Consider the following 19,382-nt stretch of genomic DNA (forward strand, 5'->3'; position numbering starts at 1 on the left):
TGGGGCACCTCTCCTCTGCCCTGTAGGGTCGCTATGAGTCTTGGGGCACCTCTCCTCTGCCCTGTAGGGTCGCTATGAGTCTGTGGACTCGTCGGCAATGAATACTAGTAGTAATAGTAGTACTAGTACTAGTACTAGTAGAAGGACAAGAAAACCAAAAAACCTGTTGGTGTGGAGTCGATTCTGGCTTATAGTGACCGTATAGGACAGAGTAGAACTGCCCCCTAGGGTTTCCAAGGAGGACTTGGTGGATTCCGACGGCCAACCTTGTGGTTAGCAGCCGTAGCTCTTAAGCGCTACACCACCAGGATTTCCAGGACAAGAAAAGCCCTCCTTAAATAAACGCAAAATATCTATTTTTAAATACACATTTGATTCCACAGCTGTAATCTTTATGGAAGCAGGTTGCCAGGGCTTTTCTGCTTTGGAGCTGCTGGGTGGGGTGAGTTCGAATGCCCTTTATTTTTGTCCTGGCAATATTTTAAAAGTACGCGACAACAAGAAACAACAATTGGTAGAAATCTTTAACCTTTTTAAACAATAGGATGATTTTGTAAAGTTTATTCAAAATTATGACAAAAATAATGAGGGCTAGCGTTATTAGCATTTTCAACTTTGTTGAGAACCCAAACCCGTTGCCGTGGAGTCGATTTGGAATCCTAGTGACCCTATAGGACAGGGTAGAACTGCCCCATAGAGTTTCTGAGGAGTGCCTGGTGGATTTGAACTGCGGATCCTTTGGTTAGTAGCCCTTAGCACTTAAACACTGCTCCACCAGGGTTTCCTTTGTTAAGAAAGGAAAGTATGAAGTACAGATAGCTGCAGCAGTGTGGATGAATTGTTCCCCGATTAGGGTCTGTGCCCTGGAGCAGTCGAGCCAATGAAACATACTCTAAGTCAGAAGGCGCGAGAGAGCCCAGTGAGGAGGTGTATGCACCCGTGGGGACCCAGCAGCAACACAAGCTGTCTCTACTGAGTCCCAAAGAGCAATTCCACATTACAGCTTATATAGGATTTTACAAGGTTAAGAAGTGGCTTTGTAGTCTGCAGATGGCCTGGCCGGAAGAGTTATTCATTACAAGATACTGACAAAAGACTTTATCAGACTCAAAAGATACATATCAGACACCTGGGCTCTGATTTTCCTGCAGGGGGGGTTATAGTCACAGGTGGTTTGCATCAGATTAAAACAAAGAACAAAGTCATTAACATGACGGCAAAACAAAGTCATCAGCAGAGGTCTGTGAAGGAGGAGGCAGGCAGAGGAAGGAGAAAATCTTACAGGTTCATCATGGCGTTAGTTATGTCAAGCTCTCAGTTGCCCACTTTGAAAAGGGAAAAAATATGCTGAGGAGCACTGTGGTAACAAATCTCAGAGCATCCCAGTTATATCGCGCTCAAGAACTGGCAAAGCTAACCTATGGACGTGGGAAAAGCGGCTACTTCTGGGAGCATTGATTGGAAAGCAGCAGAAGGGCACTCTTTGGGTTGCTGGAAATGCTCTAGGTCGTGATGCAAAAAATGATGTAGGGGGGCAAAAATTAAGGTGAGAACTAGGTTTATTTTTTTTTTTCGGTTCTTCCCATCTATCACTTCAGGTTTGCTGGCCGCACTGTTCTTCTACAGCCACATGGGGGCAGTGTTGTATAATGACCAAAATTCTGGCTGTCCCTAGAAGTTTCCTTTCTTGTTCAGTTTCCGTCTTCCTTTAAATGATCTCTGGCCGCCACCAAGGCTCTGTCGTGACACAGTGGGGACAGTAGCCTAAAAATTGTGGCATGGCAAGCATCAGAAAAAAAAATCAGAAGAAAAAAATTTTTTTATTGGATCATGTATCCGAATTTGGTTTTGGGAAAATGGACTTTTCCTTTTTTGCGGCTTCTCTGGCATCCCTTAAGAAGTGGCAACACCTGTCCCCTTGTCTGTTATCGATACATAAATGGCATAAACGATCCAATAAAGCATTTTTTTCTGATTTTTTTGTCCTGATAGTATTTGCTGTCTTTCCAATCACCCAGATGCCAATCTATTTACAAATCTGCTCCACATGCTTCATCGTAATTATTAAGACAAACTGTGTACAGAATTGGGTGTTGACGATCCCCACATCATTGACACTAGAAACCACCTTCCAAGTTTACACGGCCTCATCCATCAACATGCTTTTGACTTGATTCTTCAATGAATGTTTGTCTGTCGAGTTTTCTCTGTGTCCCATGATTTCTTCGGTTTACCCATGTTGTTGTTGTTGTGTGCTGTCAAATCAGTTCCGACTCAGACCAACCCTACAGGACACAGCAGAACTGCCCACAGGGTTTTCAAAGCTGTAATCTTTAGAAAAGCTGCCACATCTTTCTCCTGCAGAGCTGCTGTTGGGTTCAAACTGCAGACCTCTGGATTAGCAGCTGAGCGCTTAGCCACTGCGCGACCAGTTTATCCATCCAGAAACCAAAACAAACACATGGCTGTCGAGTCGATTCCGACTCATAGTGATGCTATAGGACAGAGTAGAACTGCCCCATAGGGTTTCCAAAGCTGTAATCTTTAGGGAAGCTGACTGCCACATCTTTCTACCATGGAGCGGCTGGAAGGTTTGAACTGCCGACCTTTCGGTTAGCAGCCGAGCACTTAACCACCACACCACCAGGGCTCCGTTTATCCGTAAGGATCTATTACTCATCTGATGAATTCCAGACACACTTGGTTTGAATTATCCTATCTACCCAGGTATAAAACTCTCTTAAAGGAAAAACAAAATAAATATTCTCTTAAAGAAACAGGGACCTGCCACCCATCCCTTTCCTACGCCAGTGCTTAAAAAAAAAAAAAAAAACTCAGTGCTGTCAAGTCGATTCACCAGTGCTTAGGGGGAAAAAAAGTCATGTTAAATGCAGGTGTAAAGAGGGGGAACCCAATGGCAGAAAGCTGATGAGTTTCAGTCTCCCTGGAATTGGACAGTGGGCCTCAGTCTCTCTCAGGCTGCTGCCTTTGGGTCTTTGCTGCGTAGGCCGCTCCATAGGCCAGTTCCCGACGTGGCACCCGGCTTCCCTCAGAGAGAGCAAGAAAGAGGGCAAGAGTAGAAGAGAAAGTGAGCAAATTGGAAGCCAGAATCTTTTTGTAAACTAATCTTGGAGCCCTGGTGGCACAGGGGTTACACATTTGGCTGCTAATCAAAAGGTCATTGCACCTTTGCCAACTGGCTGTAGAAGTTTCTTACAAGGGCACATTTAGAAAGTAGGTATTGCTTGGCCCCTTTGTGTGTATTTTTGGTGGGTAGAGACAGTCAAATGTCATAGAACTCTATAATCTCTTTAAGCTGCAGCTTATCATGTAAGCCATTCCATCTGTCTTGTCCTACCTCCTGGGATCTTCTGAGGTTTATTTTAGTATCCTTAAATAAAAATTCTAGCTTACAGCACAGATTCTCCTTGTACAATAATTTCCTCATTTTCCTCTTAGGTCCTTGTGAAACAGGCTGCTCAGCCATATTGAAAACCCCAATCAACACCCCTTCCCCCCCTCTTTGTCTTGCTAACCACAAACTTGTTTTGAGCAGGAAGTCGCAGCAGATAGTGGCTCCGTCCACTGACTAGCCCTAGTTACACCTTGAAGCGTGCACAGATTGGAATCACATTCTTCAACTGACCCCCTGCCCACCCCCAAATACAGGCATGGGAGGACTAAAGGTAGAAAATTCTGGGTACCAAACCCAACCCCCTGACGCCATTGGAAACAAAAAGCTCCCCAGCCCCCTTAGTCAGCAAGCACGTGGCCTTAAGGTCACTAGACCCCACGCATTCCTTGTATGTGCAGACAATAAACTTGCCACTTTCTGTTTCCGTTGCAGTCAGCGTCTGTCTTACTTCAATCGGCTAATAAGACAAGAACCTGAGTGGCCTTTGGTTACACTTGGTTTTGATTTTCCAAAGGGATAGCTCCTTCGCCACATCCTTTTCACAGATCATCCTTCCTATTTTTAAAGGCAGTTCGAACCCGTCTGCTGCTTCTTGGGAGAAAGACCTGGCAATCTGCTCCTGTAAAGATTATAGCCTAGGAAACCCTATGGGGCAGTTCTACCCTGTCACATGGCGTCACTATGAGTTGGAATCCACTCAACCGGAATGGGTTTGGGTTTTTCAATCTTGGAGGTGATATCCCTTAGCTTTTGCCAGATTCTATCTGTCAGATTACAGTCTTGGAAACACTAAAGGGCAGTTCTGTTCTGTCCTATAGGGTCACTATGGGTCAGAATCGATTTGATAGCAAAGGGTTTGGTTTGGTTTATTTGTCAGCAGGAAGCCCCAGATCTAGCCTATACTCAAGGGGAGGGGATCGCACAGGGGCGTGAATATTCTTGGGCTACCTTAGGGGCCATCTGTCACATGGAGCCAACCAGGGTCAGACTTGTCCGAAAAGGAAACGCTTGACAGATAATGTTCGTATTCCAATATTAGGGAGGGAGTATGTTTCTCAACTCATGTGCTCAGCTCATGTTGAATATTATGCTTTAAAAAATTAGGAAAAGCTCCTTCTTCATATTTAAAATGGGCAAATCATATTTTCAAGGAGAAAATATTGAAGTTGTAAAGAATTTCATTTAACCTGGACCCACAGTCAATGCCTGTCATGGGTTGAATTTTGTCGTCTCCCCCCCCCACCCGCCCCAAAATATATCTATCACCTTGGTTAGGCCATGATTCCCAGTATTCTGTGGTAGTCCTCCATTTTGTCATTGTAATTTTATGTTAAAAGGATTAGGGTGGGATTGTGACACCCTTACCAGGTTATATCTCTGATCCAATGTAAAGAGAGTTTCCCTGGGGTATGGCCTGCACCACCTTTTATCTCTCAAGACACAAAGGGAAAGGGAAGGAAGCAGAGAGTTGGGAACACCATACTACCAAGGGAGCAGTGCCAGAAGGAGAGCACATCCTTTGGACCTGAGGTTCCTGCTCTGAGATGCTCCCAGACCAAGGGAAGGCTGGTAACAAGGACCTTTCTCCAGATTCGACAGAGAGGGAAAGCCTTCCCCTGGAGCTAGTGCCCTGAATTCAGACTTCTAGCCCACTGGACTGTGAGAGAATAAACTTCTCTTTGTTAAAGCCACCCACTTGTGGTATTTCTGTTATAGCAGCACTAGATGACTAAGACAATGCCCATGGAAGCAGCAGTCAAGACACCCAAGAACACATTGCGTTGGGCAAACCTGCTACATACAAAAGACCTCTTTAAAGTGTTTAAAAGCAAAGATGTCACTTTGAGGACTAAGGTGCAGCTAACCCAAGCCATGGTGTTTTCGACTGCCACATACGCATGTGAAAGCTGGAAATGAATAAGGAACACTGAAGAACTGATGCCTTTGAATTATGCTGTTGGTGAAGAATACTGAATATACCACAGACTGCCAAAATAACGAACAAATCTGTCTTGGAAGAAGGACAACCAGAATGCTCATTAGAAGCAAAGATGGCGAGACTTTGTCTCACATAATTTGGACATGTCATCAGAAGAGACCAGTCCGTGGGGAAGGACATCATGCTTGGTAAAGTAGAACTGCCCCTGAGGAGTTTCCAGGGAGCACCTGGTGGATTCAAACTGCTGACCTTTTGATTAGCAGCCATAGAACTTAACCACTACACCACCAGGGTTTCCTGGTAAAGTAGAGGGTCAGCAAAAAAGAGGAAGACCTTCAATAAGATGAACTGACACAGTGGCTGCAATAATGGGCTCAAGCATAAGAATGATTGCGAGGATGGCTCAGGACTGGGCAGTGTTTCATTCTGTTGTACCCAGGGTAGCTATGAGTTGTAACCAACTCAATGGCACCTAACAAAAACAATATATGATAGCACATTCCCCATTGCCCCTGAATTTTTATTAGCTCCATCATCAAAAAACCCCGAAAAACTCAAATTCATGAGTAATGGGGAATATGATATATTACATTATATTAGTTTGCCTTGGTGGCACAGTGGTTGAGTGCTCAACTGCTAATCAAAAGGTCTGCAGTTCAAACCCACAAGCTGCTCCTTGAGAAAAAGGTGTGGCAGTTGGCTCCTGTAAGAGTACAGCCTTGGAAACCCTATGGGCAGTTCTACTCTGTCTTACAGGGTCGCTAGGAGATGAAATCCACTGATGGCAATGGGTTTGGTTTATATTACATTATATATTTCACAGGAATCGATGGTACTGCAGGAAGAAGTCCAAGCTGCATTGAAGGCATTGGTGAAAAACAAGGCTCCAGGAATTGACAGAATATCAACTGAGATATTTCAATGAATGGATGCAGCACTGGAAGTGCTCACTTGTCTATGCCAAGAAATATGGAAGACAGCTTCCTGGCCAACTGACTGGAAAAGACCCATATTTATGCCTGTTCCCAAGAAAGGTGATCCAACCGAATGTGGAAATTACTGAACAATATCATTAATATCACATGCAAGCAAAATTTGCTAAAGATCATTCAAAAGCAGCTGTGTATCAACAGGGAACTGCCAGAAATTCAGGCTGGATTCAGAAGAAGGCATGGAACTGGGGATATCATTGCTGATGTCACGTGGATCATGGCTGAAAGCAGAGTATGCCAGAACGATGTTTACCTGTGTTTTATTGACTATGCAAAGGCATTCGACTGTGTGGATCATAACAAACTATGGATAACACTGCGAAGAACGGGAATTTCAGAACACTTAATCGTTCTCATGAGGAACCTGTACATAGATCAAGAGACAGTTGCTCGGACAGAACAAGGGGATACTGAGTGGTTTAAAATCAGGAAGGGTGTGCGTCAGGGTTGTATGCTTTCACCATACCTATTCAATCTGTATGCTGAGCAAATAATCCAAGAAGCTGGACTATATGAAGAAGAATGGAGCATCAGGATTGGAGGAAGACTCATTAACAACCTGCATTATGCAGATGACACAACCTTGTTTGCTGAAAGTGAGGAAGACTTGAAGCACTTACTGATGAAGATCAATGACCACAACCTTCAGTATGGATTACACCTCAACAGAAAGAAAACAAAAATCCTCACAACTGGACCAATGAGCAACATCATGATAGACGGAGAAAAGACTGAAGTTGTTGAGGGTTTCATTTTACTTGGATACGAAATCAACAGCTATGGGAGCAGCAGTCAAGAAATCAAACGACACATTGCTTTAGGCAAATCAGCTGCAAAGGACCTTTTTAAAGTGTTGAAAAGCAAAGACGTCACCTTGAAGACTAAAGGTGCACCTGACCCAAGCCATGGTATTTTCAATCGCATATGATGCATGTGAAAGCTGGACAATGAATAAGGAAGACTGAAGAAGAATTGATGCCTTTGAATTGTGGTGTTGGCGAAGAATATCGAATATACCATGGGCTGCCAAAAGAACGAACAAATCTGTCTGGGAAGAGGTACAATCAGAATACTCCTTAGAAGCAAGGATGGCGAGACTGCGTCTTACATACTTTGGACATGTTGTTAGGAGGGATCAGTCCCTGGAGAAGGACATCATGCTTGGCAAACTACAGAGTCAGCGGAAAAGAGGAAGACCCTCAACGAGGTGGATTGACACAGTGGCTGCAACAATGAGCTCAAGCATAACAACGATTGTAGGGATGGCTCAGGACCAGGCAGTGTTTTGTTCTGTTGTGCACAGAGTGGCTATAAGTCAGAACTGACTCGATGGCACCTAACAACGATAACATAAAATGTATTTGAGGCAGGCAGCCTCAGAGCCCAACCCTTCTAAGAGACACCTGCCCTGGCTTATCCTCCTACACTGAGCAGAATAAGCTACACATCCTTCCAAAATTGTCCTTTACAAGATAACCACAGAACAGGCCATAGATTGCCTCAACCTACCTCTGGGTGGAGACTTAACATCCTAATGAAGAAAAATTCATCCCTTCCTCTATCCTGGGGAATCCAACCCTCGTGTAAGGAAAATGCATAATCATCCCCAAGCTGTGAGTGCCTTTGTGAAGGTCAATCCTGATATTTGTGAAGAATTTGCATTTCCTTGTCTGCTCTCTGTAAAAGCCCACCTCCCCAAGCTGCCTATGAGCAGTCTTGGACGCAGCAGCACTGATTGCTCCGTTCCTTGTACAACGAAATAAAGGCATCCTTCTGATCTCCCACCTCGGCCTCTTGTTTACTGGCTAGAACAGTCACACTGAGCAAAACCTGGGGTTTTAACCTGGCAATATTTCTGGTGAGCCAGCCAGGAGTCATCACTCAGTGCCTGAGACAATGTGTGCCAAGGAACCCGCGTGACATCTGGCACCACCTGGAGAGTTCTCCATGAGACCTCAGGGTGGCCCTAAAGGCTGACATTCAGACCCAATGGTATCTTCATGGAGACACGAAATGCAGCTGGGGTTATTAGGTAAGGCCTTAGAAGAGTCCGAAGAAGCAGGAGTATTGACCTTTGAGGGCATAAAGGCTCTAGGTATCTGAGGTTATTTGGTAAGCACCTAGGTAAGGCCTTAGGAGAGTTCCAAGAAGTAAGAGTATTGACCGTTGAGGGCGTAAAAGGCTCTAGGTTCCTGTTGGTGCACCAAATTAGTTTGTGTGTATGTGTAAGTGTGTGTTCAGAAAATGAAGAACATTCAAGAGATCCTAGAATGCAGCCCAGTAAGATGCATCTTTAAAAACTGGGAATATTTCAGGTCAGATCCTATGAGAAAGAAAAAGGTGATTTTCTTTTGAGCACTACATGGCCTCCATATGAATTGGCAGAGGAGAAAAAGTAGCCAGCAAATTGACCTTTAAATTATACTATCCTCCAATTTGATCTTTTCTGTGTTCTCGGGGGTAAAAGAGATGAAAAGCGTTATGTGCAAGCTTTCATGACTCTGTATCAGAAAAAAAACTTACAAAAGAAGTAAAATCTTAGTTCAGAAAGGGACTGATAAATCACAACTGCCAGTCCTCCTTCCTGACCCTGAGGAGGGTCTTCCAACTCCAGCCACTTCAGCACCTGCGTGAACCCCTCCTTACGCCCTGCCTCCACCCAATGGAGCTGCTGTGCCAGTGACAGCCCCCACTGATAGTAAGCCACCTCAATCTTTGTATCCACCCCTCCTGGGTCCTTCTGTCCCACCAGTGGGCTCACTGCCCCTCCACTCCCCCACATGGAATGGAACGACTTTTACGCTTCCTGATTAAGCCGTTAGAGAAAGCGAAAATACCCTGGGCAAGAATGGTTCTTGAGAGTAACATAGTATCTTAAGGCCAGGTTCACGAGTTCACTGATGTGGTCCCAAGAGCCCTAAAAATGCCCAAATAGTCAATACAATTTTTATACGGCAAAGTACCCCGGATATTAAAAGAAAGCTTCAGAAAGAAGGAGGTATAGGGTTAAAAATCTCTCAGCTAGTGGAACAGGCCTGCCAAGTTTATTCCAACTGAGAAAAGGAACATGAAAGAAAAAAAGAAAGTTGCAGATGGAAAGCGGCAGGCAGCCTTTCTAGCTACCACCTTGCAGGCTGAAGGCCATCTCCAGAGAGAACAAAGAAAAGGAGGAAGACCAAGACCACAGGAGCCCAGAAGCCCCCACACCCCTTTGGAAAGAGATCAGTGTAGCTCGTGTAATATAAAAAAAAAGGGGCATTGAAAGTGAAGGTGTGCAAAATACCAAGCAAAAGAACTAAAGGAGGAAAAGGCAACCCAGTGCCTGGTCATGCCACTGAAAGATAAGTCAGACTGAGAGAGAACTGGAGGCCAGTCCTCCACCCTAGCCTCTGGTGATAATGAAGGTGGAGAGAGAACTTATAAAGTTTCTGGTAGATAGTGGAGTGACCCACTCACCTCTGCACCCCCCCTCAAAAGTTACCCCAATGAGGCTGACTGTGTGTGTTGTGGGAGTATCAGAAAAAAAAAGAGCACCCTCCCTTCTTACAACCTCTAACTTGTTCTATACAAGAAAAATCTTTAACATACTCCTCCCTTTACTAAAAACAAGCGGCAGTTACAAATGGCCCTCACTAATGGGCCGCCAACTAACTATGGGAAAGAAGAACATTACCAAGGGTTAGTTGATCCAAATATCAGAGATGTAGTAGTGTCATAGGTGCGGGTCAACAAAATACCGAGAAGAGCAAAAAATGTTCCTCCTGTTGTCACTGAATTGTTACCTAGTAAAAAAAAAATTTTTTTTTTTTTTTTTTTTATAGTTCCCCTAAGGCTTAAGCAGTATCCCATCAGAGCGAAGCCTGACAGGCAATGGGCAAAATCATCACCAGATACCTGAAGCATGGACTGCTTAAACTGTGTCGGTCACAGTTCAATACCCCCATCCCGCCAGTAAAGAAGAAAAATAGAAAATACAGGTTCATTCAAGATTTTTGAGCTGTCAACCAGCTAACCATCACAGTCCACCCTGTAGCCTCCAACCCGTATATCTTGCTGTCAACCTTGTGGCTCACCTTTTCCAGGTTCACTGTGCTAGACCTGAAGGATGCCTTCTTTTGCATCTGAGCAGTGGAAAAAGTCAAAAAATCTTTGCCTTCAAGTGGGAGGACCCAGGAACAGGACAAACACAGCAGTTGTGTTGGCAAGTACTCCCACAGAACTTTAAAAATTCTTTTTGGATCAGCTTTGGCCCAAGAACCAAACAACTGACCCTAACCAATGGTGTCCTCCTCTAATGCATGGATGAGCTACTCACGGCCAGTCGCGGCCTTGAACTGTTGACCAATGGAAGGAGTTACATGGAATGAAGAAGAAGAAAGCTGCATATGCAGTGGTTGCTTTAGAAGAGGTTCTAGAGGCTAATGTGCTTCCCCCAGGTACCTCCACCCGGAAGGCCAAGCTCATTGCCATGTTGCAGACCCTTAAAATTACCAAAGGTAAGCGAGCAACTATTTATACTAATTCCAAGTACATATTTGAGGTATTGCATGCACATGGGGCAATATGAAAGGAAAGAGGGCTCCTAACAGCAGGAGATAAGGACATTAAAAATTCTCAAAAGATCTTACAACTTTTACAAGCTGTTCTCCTGCCCACCCAAGTAGCAGTAGTACACTGCAAAGAGCTTCAGAAAAGCAACACCATAGTGGCAAAGAGTAATTACAAAGCAGATGCGGCAGCAAGAAAAAAGCTTCAATCCAACAGAAACCTATTGTGGTAGCCCCACTAATTCCCCATTTAGAGTTACTGCCACTTGACTATTCCCAGCAAGATAAAAATGTTGCCAAGACCTGTAAGGCCACTCTACATAAAGATGGACGGCTGTACACCCGCCATGGAAAGATTTTCATTACATCAAAACTCACGTGCCCTATCCTACAGAGAGCACACCCATTATGGATGTGATGGACTACATGATTGGGTTAAGAGACATTTAATTGGACCAAAGGTCCACACCAGTATTTTGGCAGTGGTAAAGAGCTGTCCCACCTGTGCAATAAATAAATAAACCAAAGAACACTGCTGAAGCACCTCCAGGGGTCCAGCGAACTGGGACAATGCCTGGAGATGACTGGAAGGTGGATTTCACCAAGACACCTCAAGCTCCTGAGAATTACCAGTATCTGCTGGTTTTTATCGACACGTTCACTGACTAGGTTGAAGCTTTTCCTTGCCGGACTGAAAAGGCCACCGAGGTTGTGAAGCACCTCCTGAAAGAAATCACCCCTTGATTTGGGCTTCCTGTCTCCAGTGGCAGCGACGACAGACCCCATTTTGTAGTCTTCTTAGTGTGATCAGTTGCAACCACCCAGGACATTAATTAGAACTTGCACACAGCCTGGAGACTCCAGTTCAGCGGTGAAGTACAACAGGCTAACCAGACTCTAAAGAGACACCTAGCAAAGCTGTGCCAAGAGACCAAGCTGGTATGAGGACAAAAGCACTGCTATAGATGGACTTCATGCGAGTTCGGTCTGCCCCAGAGGCAAACTGAAACTTAACCCATTTGAGCTATTATATGGGTGCCCTTTATTACAGAACCGCAATATGAGCAACATAGCTTGCCTCAATAATGACCCACCTCCCTCCCCCCACAAAGTTGAAAATGTTCATGTTGCTAAATACTTGCAGTCTCTTTGGTGACTCTATCTTCTCTCCACAGGTATGTGTACCTGAAGATCCCACCTGAATCAGAAGTACCCCTGTACCCCTTCCAGTCTGGTGATTGTTGCTGTTAGGTGCCGTCGAGTCAGTTCCGACTCATAGCGACTCTATGCACAACAGAACGATAACACCGCCCGGTCCTGAGCCATCCTTAGAATTGTTGTTAGGCTTGAGCTCATTGTTGCAGCCACTGTGTCAATCCACCTTGTTGAGGGTCTTCCTCTTTTCCGCTGGCCCTGTACTCTGCCAAGCATGATGTCCTTCTCCAGGGACTGGTCCCTCCTGACAACATGCCCAAAGTATGTAAGACGCAGTCTCACCATCCTTGTTTCTAAGGAGCATTCTGGTTGTACTTCTTCTAAGACAGATTTGTTCGTTCTTTTGGTAGTCCATGGTATATTCAATGTTCTTCGCCAACACCACAATTCAAAGGCGTCAACTCTTCTTCGGTCTTCCTTATTCATTGTCCAGCTTTCACAAGCATATGATGTGATTGAAAATACCATGGCTTGGGTCAGGCGCACCTTAGTCTTCAGGATGACATCTTTGCTCTGCAACACTTCGAAGAGGTTCTTTGTAGCAGATTTGCCCAATGCAATGCATCTTTTGATTTCTTGACTGCTGCTTCCATGGCTGTTGATTGTGGATCGAAGTAAAATGAAATCCTTGACAACTTCAATCTTTTCTCTGTTTATCATGATGTTGCTCATTGGTCCAGTTGTGAGCATTTTTGTTTTCTTTCTGTTGAGGTGTAATCCATACTGAAGGCTGTGGTCTTTGATCTTCATCAGTAAGTGCTTCAAGTCTTCTTCACTTTCAGCAAGCAAGGTTCTGTCATCTGCGTAACGCAGGTTGTTAATGAGTCTTCCTCCAATCTTGATGCCCCGTTCTTCTTCATATAGTCCAGCTTATTGTATTATTTGTTCAGCATACAGATAAAATAGATATGGTGAAAGAATACAACCCTGAAGCACACCTTTCCTGACTTTAAACCAATCAGTATCCCCTTGTTCTGTCTGAACAACTGCCTCTTGATCTACGTACAGGTTCCTCATGAGCACAATAAAGTGTTCTGGAATTCCCATTCTTCACAATGTTATCCATAGTTTGTTATGATCCACACAGTCAAATGCCTTTGCATAGTCAATAAAACACAGGTAAACATCCTTCTGGTGTTCTCTGGTTTCAGCCAGGATCCATCTGACATCAGCAATGATATCCCTGGTTCCACGTCCTCTTCTGAAACCAGCCTGAATTTCTGGCAGTTCCCTGTCGATATACTGCTGTAGCCGTTTTTGAATGATCTTCAGCAGAATTTTGCTTGCGTGTGATATTAATCATATTGTTCTATAATTTCCACATTCGGTTGGATCACCTTTCTTGGAAATAGGCATAAATATGGATCTCTGCCAATCAGTTGGCCAAGAAGCTGTCTTCCGTATTTCTTGGCATAGACGAGTGAGCACCTCCAGTGCTGGATCTGTTTGTTGAAACATCTGAATTGATATTCCATCAATTCCTGGAGCCTTGTTTTTCGCCAATGCCTTCAGAGCAGTTTGGACTTCTTCCTTCAGTACCATTGGTTCCTGATCATATGCCACCTCTTGAAATGGTTGAATGTTGACTAATTCTTTTTGGTATAATGACTCTGTATATTCCCTCCATCTTCTTTTGATTCTCCCTGCATCATTTAATATTTTCCCCATGGAATCCCTCACTATTACAACTCAAGGCTTGAATTTTTTCTTCAGTTTTCTCAGCTTGAGAAACGCCAAGCGTGTTCTTCCCTTTTGGTTTTCCATCTCCAGCTCTTTGCACATGTCATAATACTACTTTACTTTGTGTTCTGGAGAGGCCCTTTGAAATCTTCTGTTCAGTTCTTTTACTTCATCAATTCTTCCTTTTGCTTTAGCTGTTCGATGCTAAAGAGCAAGTTTCAGAGTCTCCTCTGACACCCACCTTGGTCTTTTTTTTTTTCTTTCCTGTCTTTTCAGTGACCTCTTGATTTCTTCATGGATGATGTCCTTGATGTCATTCCACAACTCGTTTGGTCTGTGGTCACTAGTGTTCAATGCGTCAAATCTATTCTTCAGATGGTCTCTAAATTCAAGTGGGATATACTCAAGGTCATATTTTGGCTCTCGTGGACTTGCTCTGATTTTCTTCAGTTTCAGCTTGAACTTGCATATGAGCAATTGATGGTCTGTTCCACAGTCGGCCCCTGGCCTTGTTCTGACTGATGATATTGAGCTTTTCCATCGTCTCTTTCCACAGATGTAGTCCATTTGATTTCTGTGTGTTCTATCAGGCGAGGTCCATGTGTATAGTCGCCGTTTATGTTGGTGAAAGAAGGTATTTGCAATGGAGAAGTCGTTGGTCTTGCAAAATTCTATCATTCGATCTCCGGCACTGTTTCTATCACCAAGGCCATATTTTCCAACCACTGATTCTTCGTTTCCAACTTTGGCATTCCAATCGCCGGTAATTATCAATGCATCTTCAGTGCATGTTCGATCAATTTCAGACTGCAGCAGCTGATAAAAATCTTCTATTTCTTCATCTTTGGCCCTAGTGGTTGGGGCGTAAATTTGGATAATAGTTGTATTAACTGGTCTTCCTTGTAGGCATATGGATATTATCCTATCACTGACAGCACTGTACTTCAGGATAGATCTTGAAACGTTCTTTTTGACGATGAATGCAACACCATTTCTTTTCAACTTGTCATTCCCGGCATAGTAGACCATATGATTGTCCGATTCAAAATGGCCAATACCAGTCCATTTTAGCTCACTAATGCGTAGGATATCGATGTTTATGTGTTCCAGTTCACTTTTGACGATTTCCAATTTTCCTAGATTCATACTTTGTACATTCCAGGTTCCGATTATTAATGGATGTTTGCAGCTGTTTCTTCTCATTTTGAGTCGTGCCACATCAGCACATGAAGGTCCCGAAAGCTTTACTCCATCCATTAAGGTCGACTCTACTTTGAGGAGGCAGGTCTTCCCCAGTCATCTTTTGAGTGCCTTCCAACCTGGGGGGCTCATCTTCCAGCACTATATCAGACAATGTTCCACTGCTATTCATAAAGCTTTCACTGGGTAATGCTTTTCAGAAGTAGACTGCCGGGTCCTTCTTCCTAGTCTGTCTTGGTCTGGAAGCTCAGCTGAAACCTGTCCTCCATGGGTGACCCTGCTCGTATCTGAATACCGGTGGCATAGCTTCCAGCGTCACAGCAACACACAAGCCCCACAGTACGACAAACTGACAGACACGTGCGGGAGTCTGGTGATTAGGTCTTCCTAAAAGTCTGGAACTGAGAGCCTCTCCAGCAAAAGTGGACTGGTCCTTTTGAGGTGTTATTAACAACTCCTACCTCTGTAAAGCTCAGCAGTCTCAAAGCTTAGATCCACCACACTCGAGTAAAGAAAACTGTTCCACCAGACTCTGAGGGACAAACTGGTCAGACCTGTTAGAACTGGATTTATACACCTATTAAAGACCTAAGTATTTGTTTGCAAAACACCCTCCTGCATAGATCCAATCCCAAACTAACTTTTTATCTTGTTCATTGTGTCATATACAGTGTTTGTCTTTTTGTTTCTCTGAGCTGTGTTTAAACAAGTCAGACTGATAAGAGACTAAGAGCCCTCTAAAAAAAAAAAAAAAGAGCCCTCTAGTCACCATAAAAAATAGTAATGATTGTTGCTATCCTTCTGCAAGAGATTCTCCTAGCCCAAGCCAAGTAAAACAACTGATTCACCCTACGTTCCAACTCCGTTTCCTGGGGAGATAATCTGAACAATTGTTGGATCTGCCATCTGTTCCCCCACCTCCTCTGCTAATTTAAAATTCCCTGGAAAAGCCCTATCCCCTTATAAGACGCACCAGACTTGGTTTGCAGTTTCCCAATAGTTTAGAATGGGCATTGGTTGTAAGTGACCAATGCCCAAACAAAAGAAGGGAAAAAAGCAAGCAGCCTCAGAGCCCAACCCATCTAAGAGACACCTGCTCTAGCTCATCCTCCTACAGGAAGCAGAATAAGCTGCTCATTCTTCTGAAATTGTCCTTGACAAGATACCCACAAAATGGGCTATTGATTGCCTCAACCCACCTCTGGGTGGAGACTTCATATCGATAGGAAAGAAAATCAACCTCTTCCTCCATCCTGGGGGATTAACTCTTGTCTAAAGAAAAACGCATAGTCAGTCCCAAGTTCTGTGTGCCTGCATGAAGCTCAATCCTGAATATTCAGGAAGAAATTTACATTTCCTTGTCTGCTCTCTGTAAAAGCCAACCTCCACAAGCCGCCTGCGAGGAGTGTTGGAGGCAACAGCCCTGAATACTCCTTTCCTTGTACAACAAAACATTGGCATCTTTCTGATCTCCCACCTCCGCCTCTTGTTTATTGGGTGTAAGAAGTCCAAGCCAGAGCAAAACCTGGGGGCTTCGTCTGGCAACATAAAAAAAAAAAAAAATCTAGAAAGATTTAAATTCATGAGCAACAGGGAATATGACGTCTTACATCATTATATTAATCAGCTCTGGTGGTGCAGTGGTCAGAGCACTCGGCTACTAACCGAAGGGTCAGTGATTGGAACTCACCAGCCACTCTGTGGAAGAAATAGGAGGCTGTCTACTTTCGTAAAGATTACAGGCTTCGTAAAGATTACAGTTCCACTCGGTCCTGCAGGGTCGCTATGAGTCCGGATGCACTCAAAGGCAGTGGGTGTGGTATACTCCTCAAAAAAAAATTCCAAAAGATTGAAACTCATGAGCAACGGGGAATGTCATACATTACCTTCTGTATTGTATGTGTGTATATACGGATTAAAAAGTCCCGAAAGACTCAAACGTCGAGCTCCTTGAAAATATTCTGGACGGTGTAGCTCTTACCTACAGCAACGCCTACACCTCAGAGCCCGACTTTTGAGGCGCCTCAGCCCGACCGAGCGCGCCCGCCCTCTTTTATTAAATGTAGTCTTGTCGCTATATGACTGGCTGCCCGTTCCAGGCTCCCCTTCCGTTAGTGGCAGTGCCGCCAGTCCATCACTCCGAGACCCAAGCATACCATTGGTCGCTGCCCCAGACGGCCCGCCGGGGCCGCGCTCCGGAAGGAGGAGTTCGCTGGTGACGTCAAAGGCGCGCCCCGCCCACATTCCACAGCCGGGGCGGAGAATTCCCGCGGCCCCTGCGCCTGTGGGCGGGACAGCACGGAGAACGAGACTTCTGATTGGGCCAGGCAGGTGAGGCGGACCTCCGAATGGTCGCTGGCCTGGAGGGAGACGGGGTGGGCGGCTGGGTCCCGGAGCGGAGGGGACGAGGTGCGGGGCGTCTGAAAGTTTGCGTTGGGAGCGGGTGGGTCGCGGGCGGGTGTCCCGGGATGAGAGCGGGTCTGCTGCGCCGGGTTTGGGTGCACGCCCTGCTTTGACCCCGCAGCCCGACTCTCCGGGACCCTCTGGTCTCCGAGGACCCGGCCGGGCCTGGGGTCCCACGGGCCGAGGAGCAGACGGTCCTCCGCGTGCACGAGCCTCCCGCGCACGTCCACGCGCGCGGACACCCCCACGCGCTCCCACCCACCCGCACCCAGCCAGCATGGAGGTGCTGGAGAGCGGGGAGCAGGGCACCCTGCAGTGGGACCGCAAGCTGAGTGAGCTGTCGGAGCCCGGCGACGGCGACGCGCTCCTGTACCCCACGGTGAGCACCGGGGGCTTGTCCACGGGACAGCTGGGGACGGGCACCTGGATGGAGGGGCCTGGGGGCATGCCCAGGTGCGGGGACTGGCTAGGTACAGGTGCGCTGCTGGCCCTTTGGAACGTTTCATAGTAGCAACGACCCCATGCGTGCCTCGAAAAATTTATACTTTCTTTTCGGGACTTTTCCACATCTGTAGTATCATTTCATTGCTGACAGTTCCGGAAAGCGGGGGTGGGGGGTTTAAACAATAACAAAGTTATATTTTACTACGCCTTGCCTGTCTAGTCGATTACGACTCCTAGCGATCCCGTAAGACAGAGTAGATCTGCCCCATAGGGTTTCCAAGGCCGTAATCTTTTTGGAAGTAAACTGCCACATCTTTTCTCCCACGGATTTGAACTGCTGACCTTTCCGTTAGCAGCTGAGAACTATAACCGCTACTTTAATCAGTGCGTCACCAGGGTTCCTTATGTTTTACTGCAGGCCAATGAAAATACAGATGTGCTGATAAAGACAGAAGTGCATATGGATTTAAAGAACAAAGAGTTCTTGCCTGAGGGAATTTAAGGCCCCGAGATTGGAAAGCACTGCTTGTTCGTACACACTGCCGTACCCTTAAAGAGTCCAGGTTTACAGATCAGCCTTTTCACCTTCAGCAGACTGTGTATTTGCCTGTAGTTCCCGTGCAAAAACATGTATAAACAACTCAGAGAGAAAGGCTGGTGTTTTGAGAATAGTGTACCTCCCTGTAGTTTTCTGTTTCTAGGAAAAGGTTTTAAAGTCTGGACAAAAGAAAGTAGCTCTTTCCATCTCTCTCCTATTCATATTCATTACCTCTGTTCTCTTTTATTTATGCTTTAAAAAATACACCTCTGTGTGTGTGTGTGTGTGTGTGCGCGCGTGTTTTGTAAAGGCCTCAGAATTAGGAGGAAGGCTGCTTTCTTTGGCTTTATAGACTGTTCAGTCCAGAAATCAGCTTCCTCCCTCTGCACAGGCGAGACCAGGAGAGAAGTCTGGAAAATGTGAGGCAGTTGTGTATTTCAGAAATGCATGGGAGACCGGGACAGCTCACCCGGTCCTTGTTCAAACGTCTGCCTTGTTCAAACGTCTGCCGCAGAGATCTTTTGTTGGTTATGCTGTCACAGAGCACGCATAACTTATTTGCTGTTAAATGAACAACGTGCCAACATTAAAGGAACAGATGAATAAGTACATTTAATTAACTAAAATGGCTCTCAGTCTTTGTCTCTTCTCTACTACCAAAAAAAAAAAGGCAACACGAAGCTTTGTTTCCAGCAGCCAGCACTGGTGGTATGACTTCCTGTGTGAAGTTTGTAGTAAGAAGGAGAGCATTAACTAGCAAAAGTGAGCTTGTCTGCCTCCCCTTCGCAGCTCTGTTGGTGGGGTCAGTGCCAGGATATTTGAAACTTTTGCAGAATGCCTGGCAGGCGCCACCTCTTCTGCCTTTGCCTCTGGCTGACGTTATTTTGGGAAAAGGGATGAGGGAGGGAGGGCCTCCCTGCTGATTCCCACCCGGCCGTTTGTGGTGACTGCAAACAGACTTGTTTGAAAAATGATGAGTGCTGAGTGCCGGGCTGAGAGGGTGTCTTAG

At 45.4% G+C, this 19,382-nt stretch overlaps 2 protein-coding genes across 2 annotated transcripts in view; one reads left to right on the forward strand and one right to left on the reverse strand.

Annotated features, from left to right (window-relative positions):
- AKR1D1 (aldo-keto reductase family 1 member D1) overlaps window positions 1-16,787 on the reverse strand; it is a 112,474-nt gene extending 95,687 nt beyond the window's left edge. The window contains exon 1 of the mRNA XM_003420220.4: window positions 16,679-16,787. The gene's annotated coding sequence lies outside the window, so the exon portion shown is untranslated. The remainder of the gene's footprint in view (window positions 1-16,678) is intronic.
- An 821-nt stretch (window positions 16,788-17,608) lies between these two features.
- CREB3L2 (cAMP responsive element binding protein 3 like 2) overlaps window positions 17,609-19,382 on the forward strand; it is a 125,802-nt gene continuing 124,028 nt past the window's right edge. The window contains exon 1 of the mRNA XM_003420222.4: window positions 17,609-17,770. Coding sequence (XP_003420270.1) covers window positions 17,669-17,770 — 102 coding nt within the window. The 5' untranslated portion in view covers window positions 17,609-17,668. The remainder of the gene's footprint in view (window positions 17,771-19,382) is intronic.

The sequence above is a fragment of the Loxodonta africana genome, chromosome 8 (assembly GCF_030014295.1).
Source record: "Loxodonta africana isolate mLoxAfr1 chromosome 8, mLoxAfr1.hap2, whole genome shotgun sequence".
Taxonomy (NCBI): domain Eukaryota; kingdom Metazoa; phylum Chordata; class Mammalia; order Proboscidea; family Elephantidae; genus Loxodonta; species Loxodonta africana.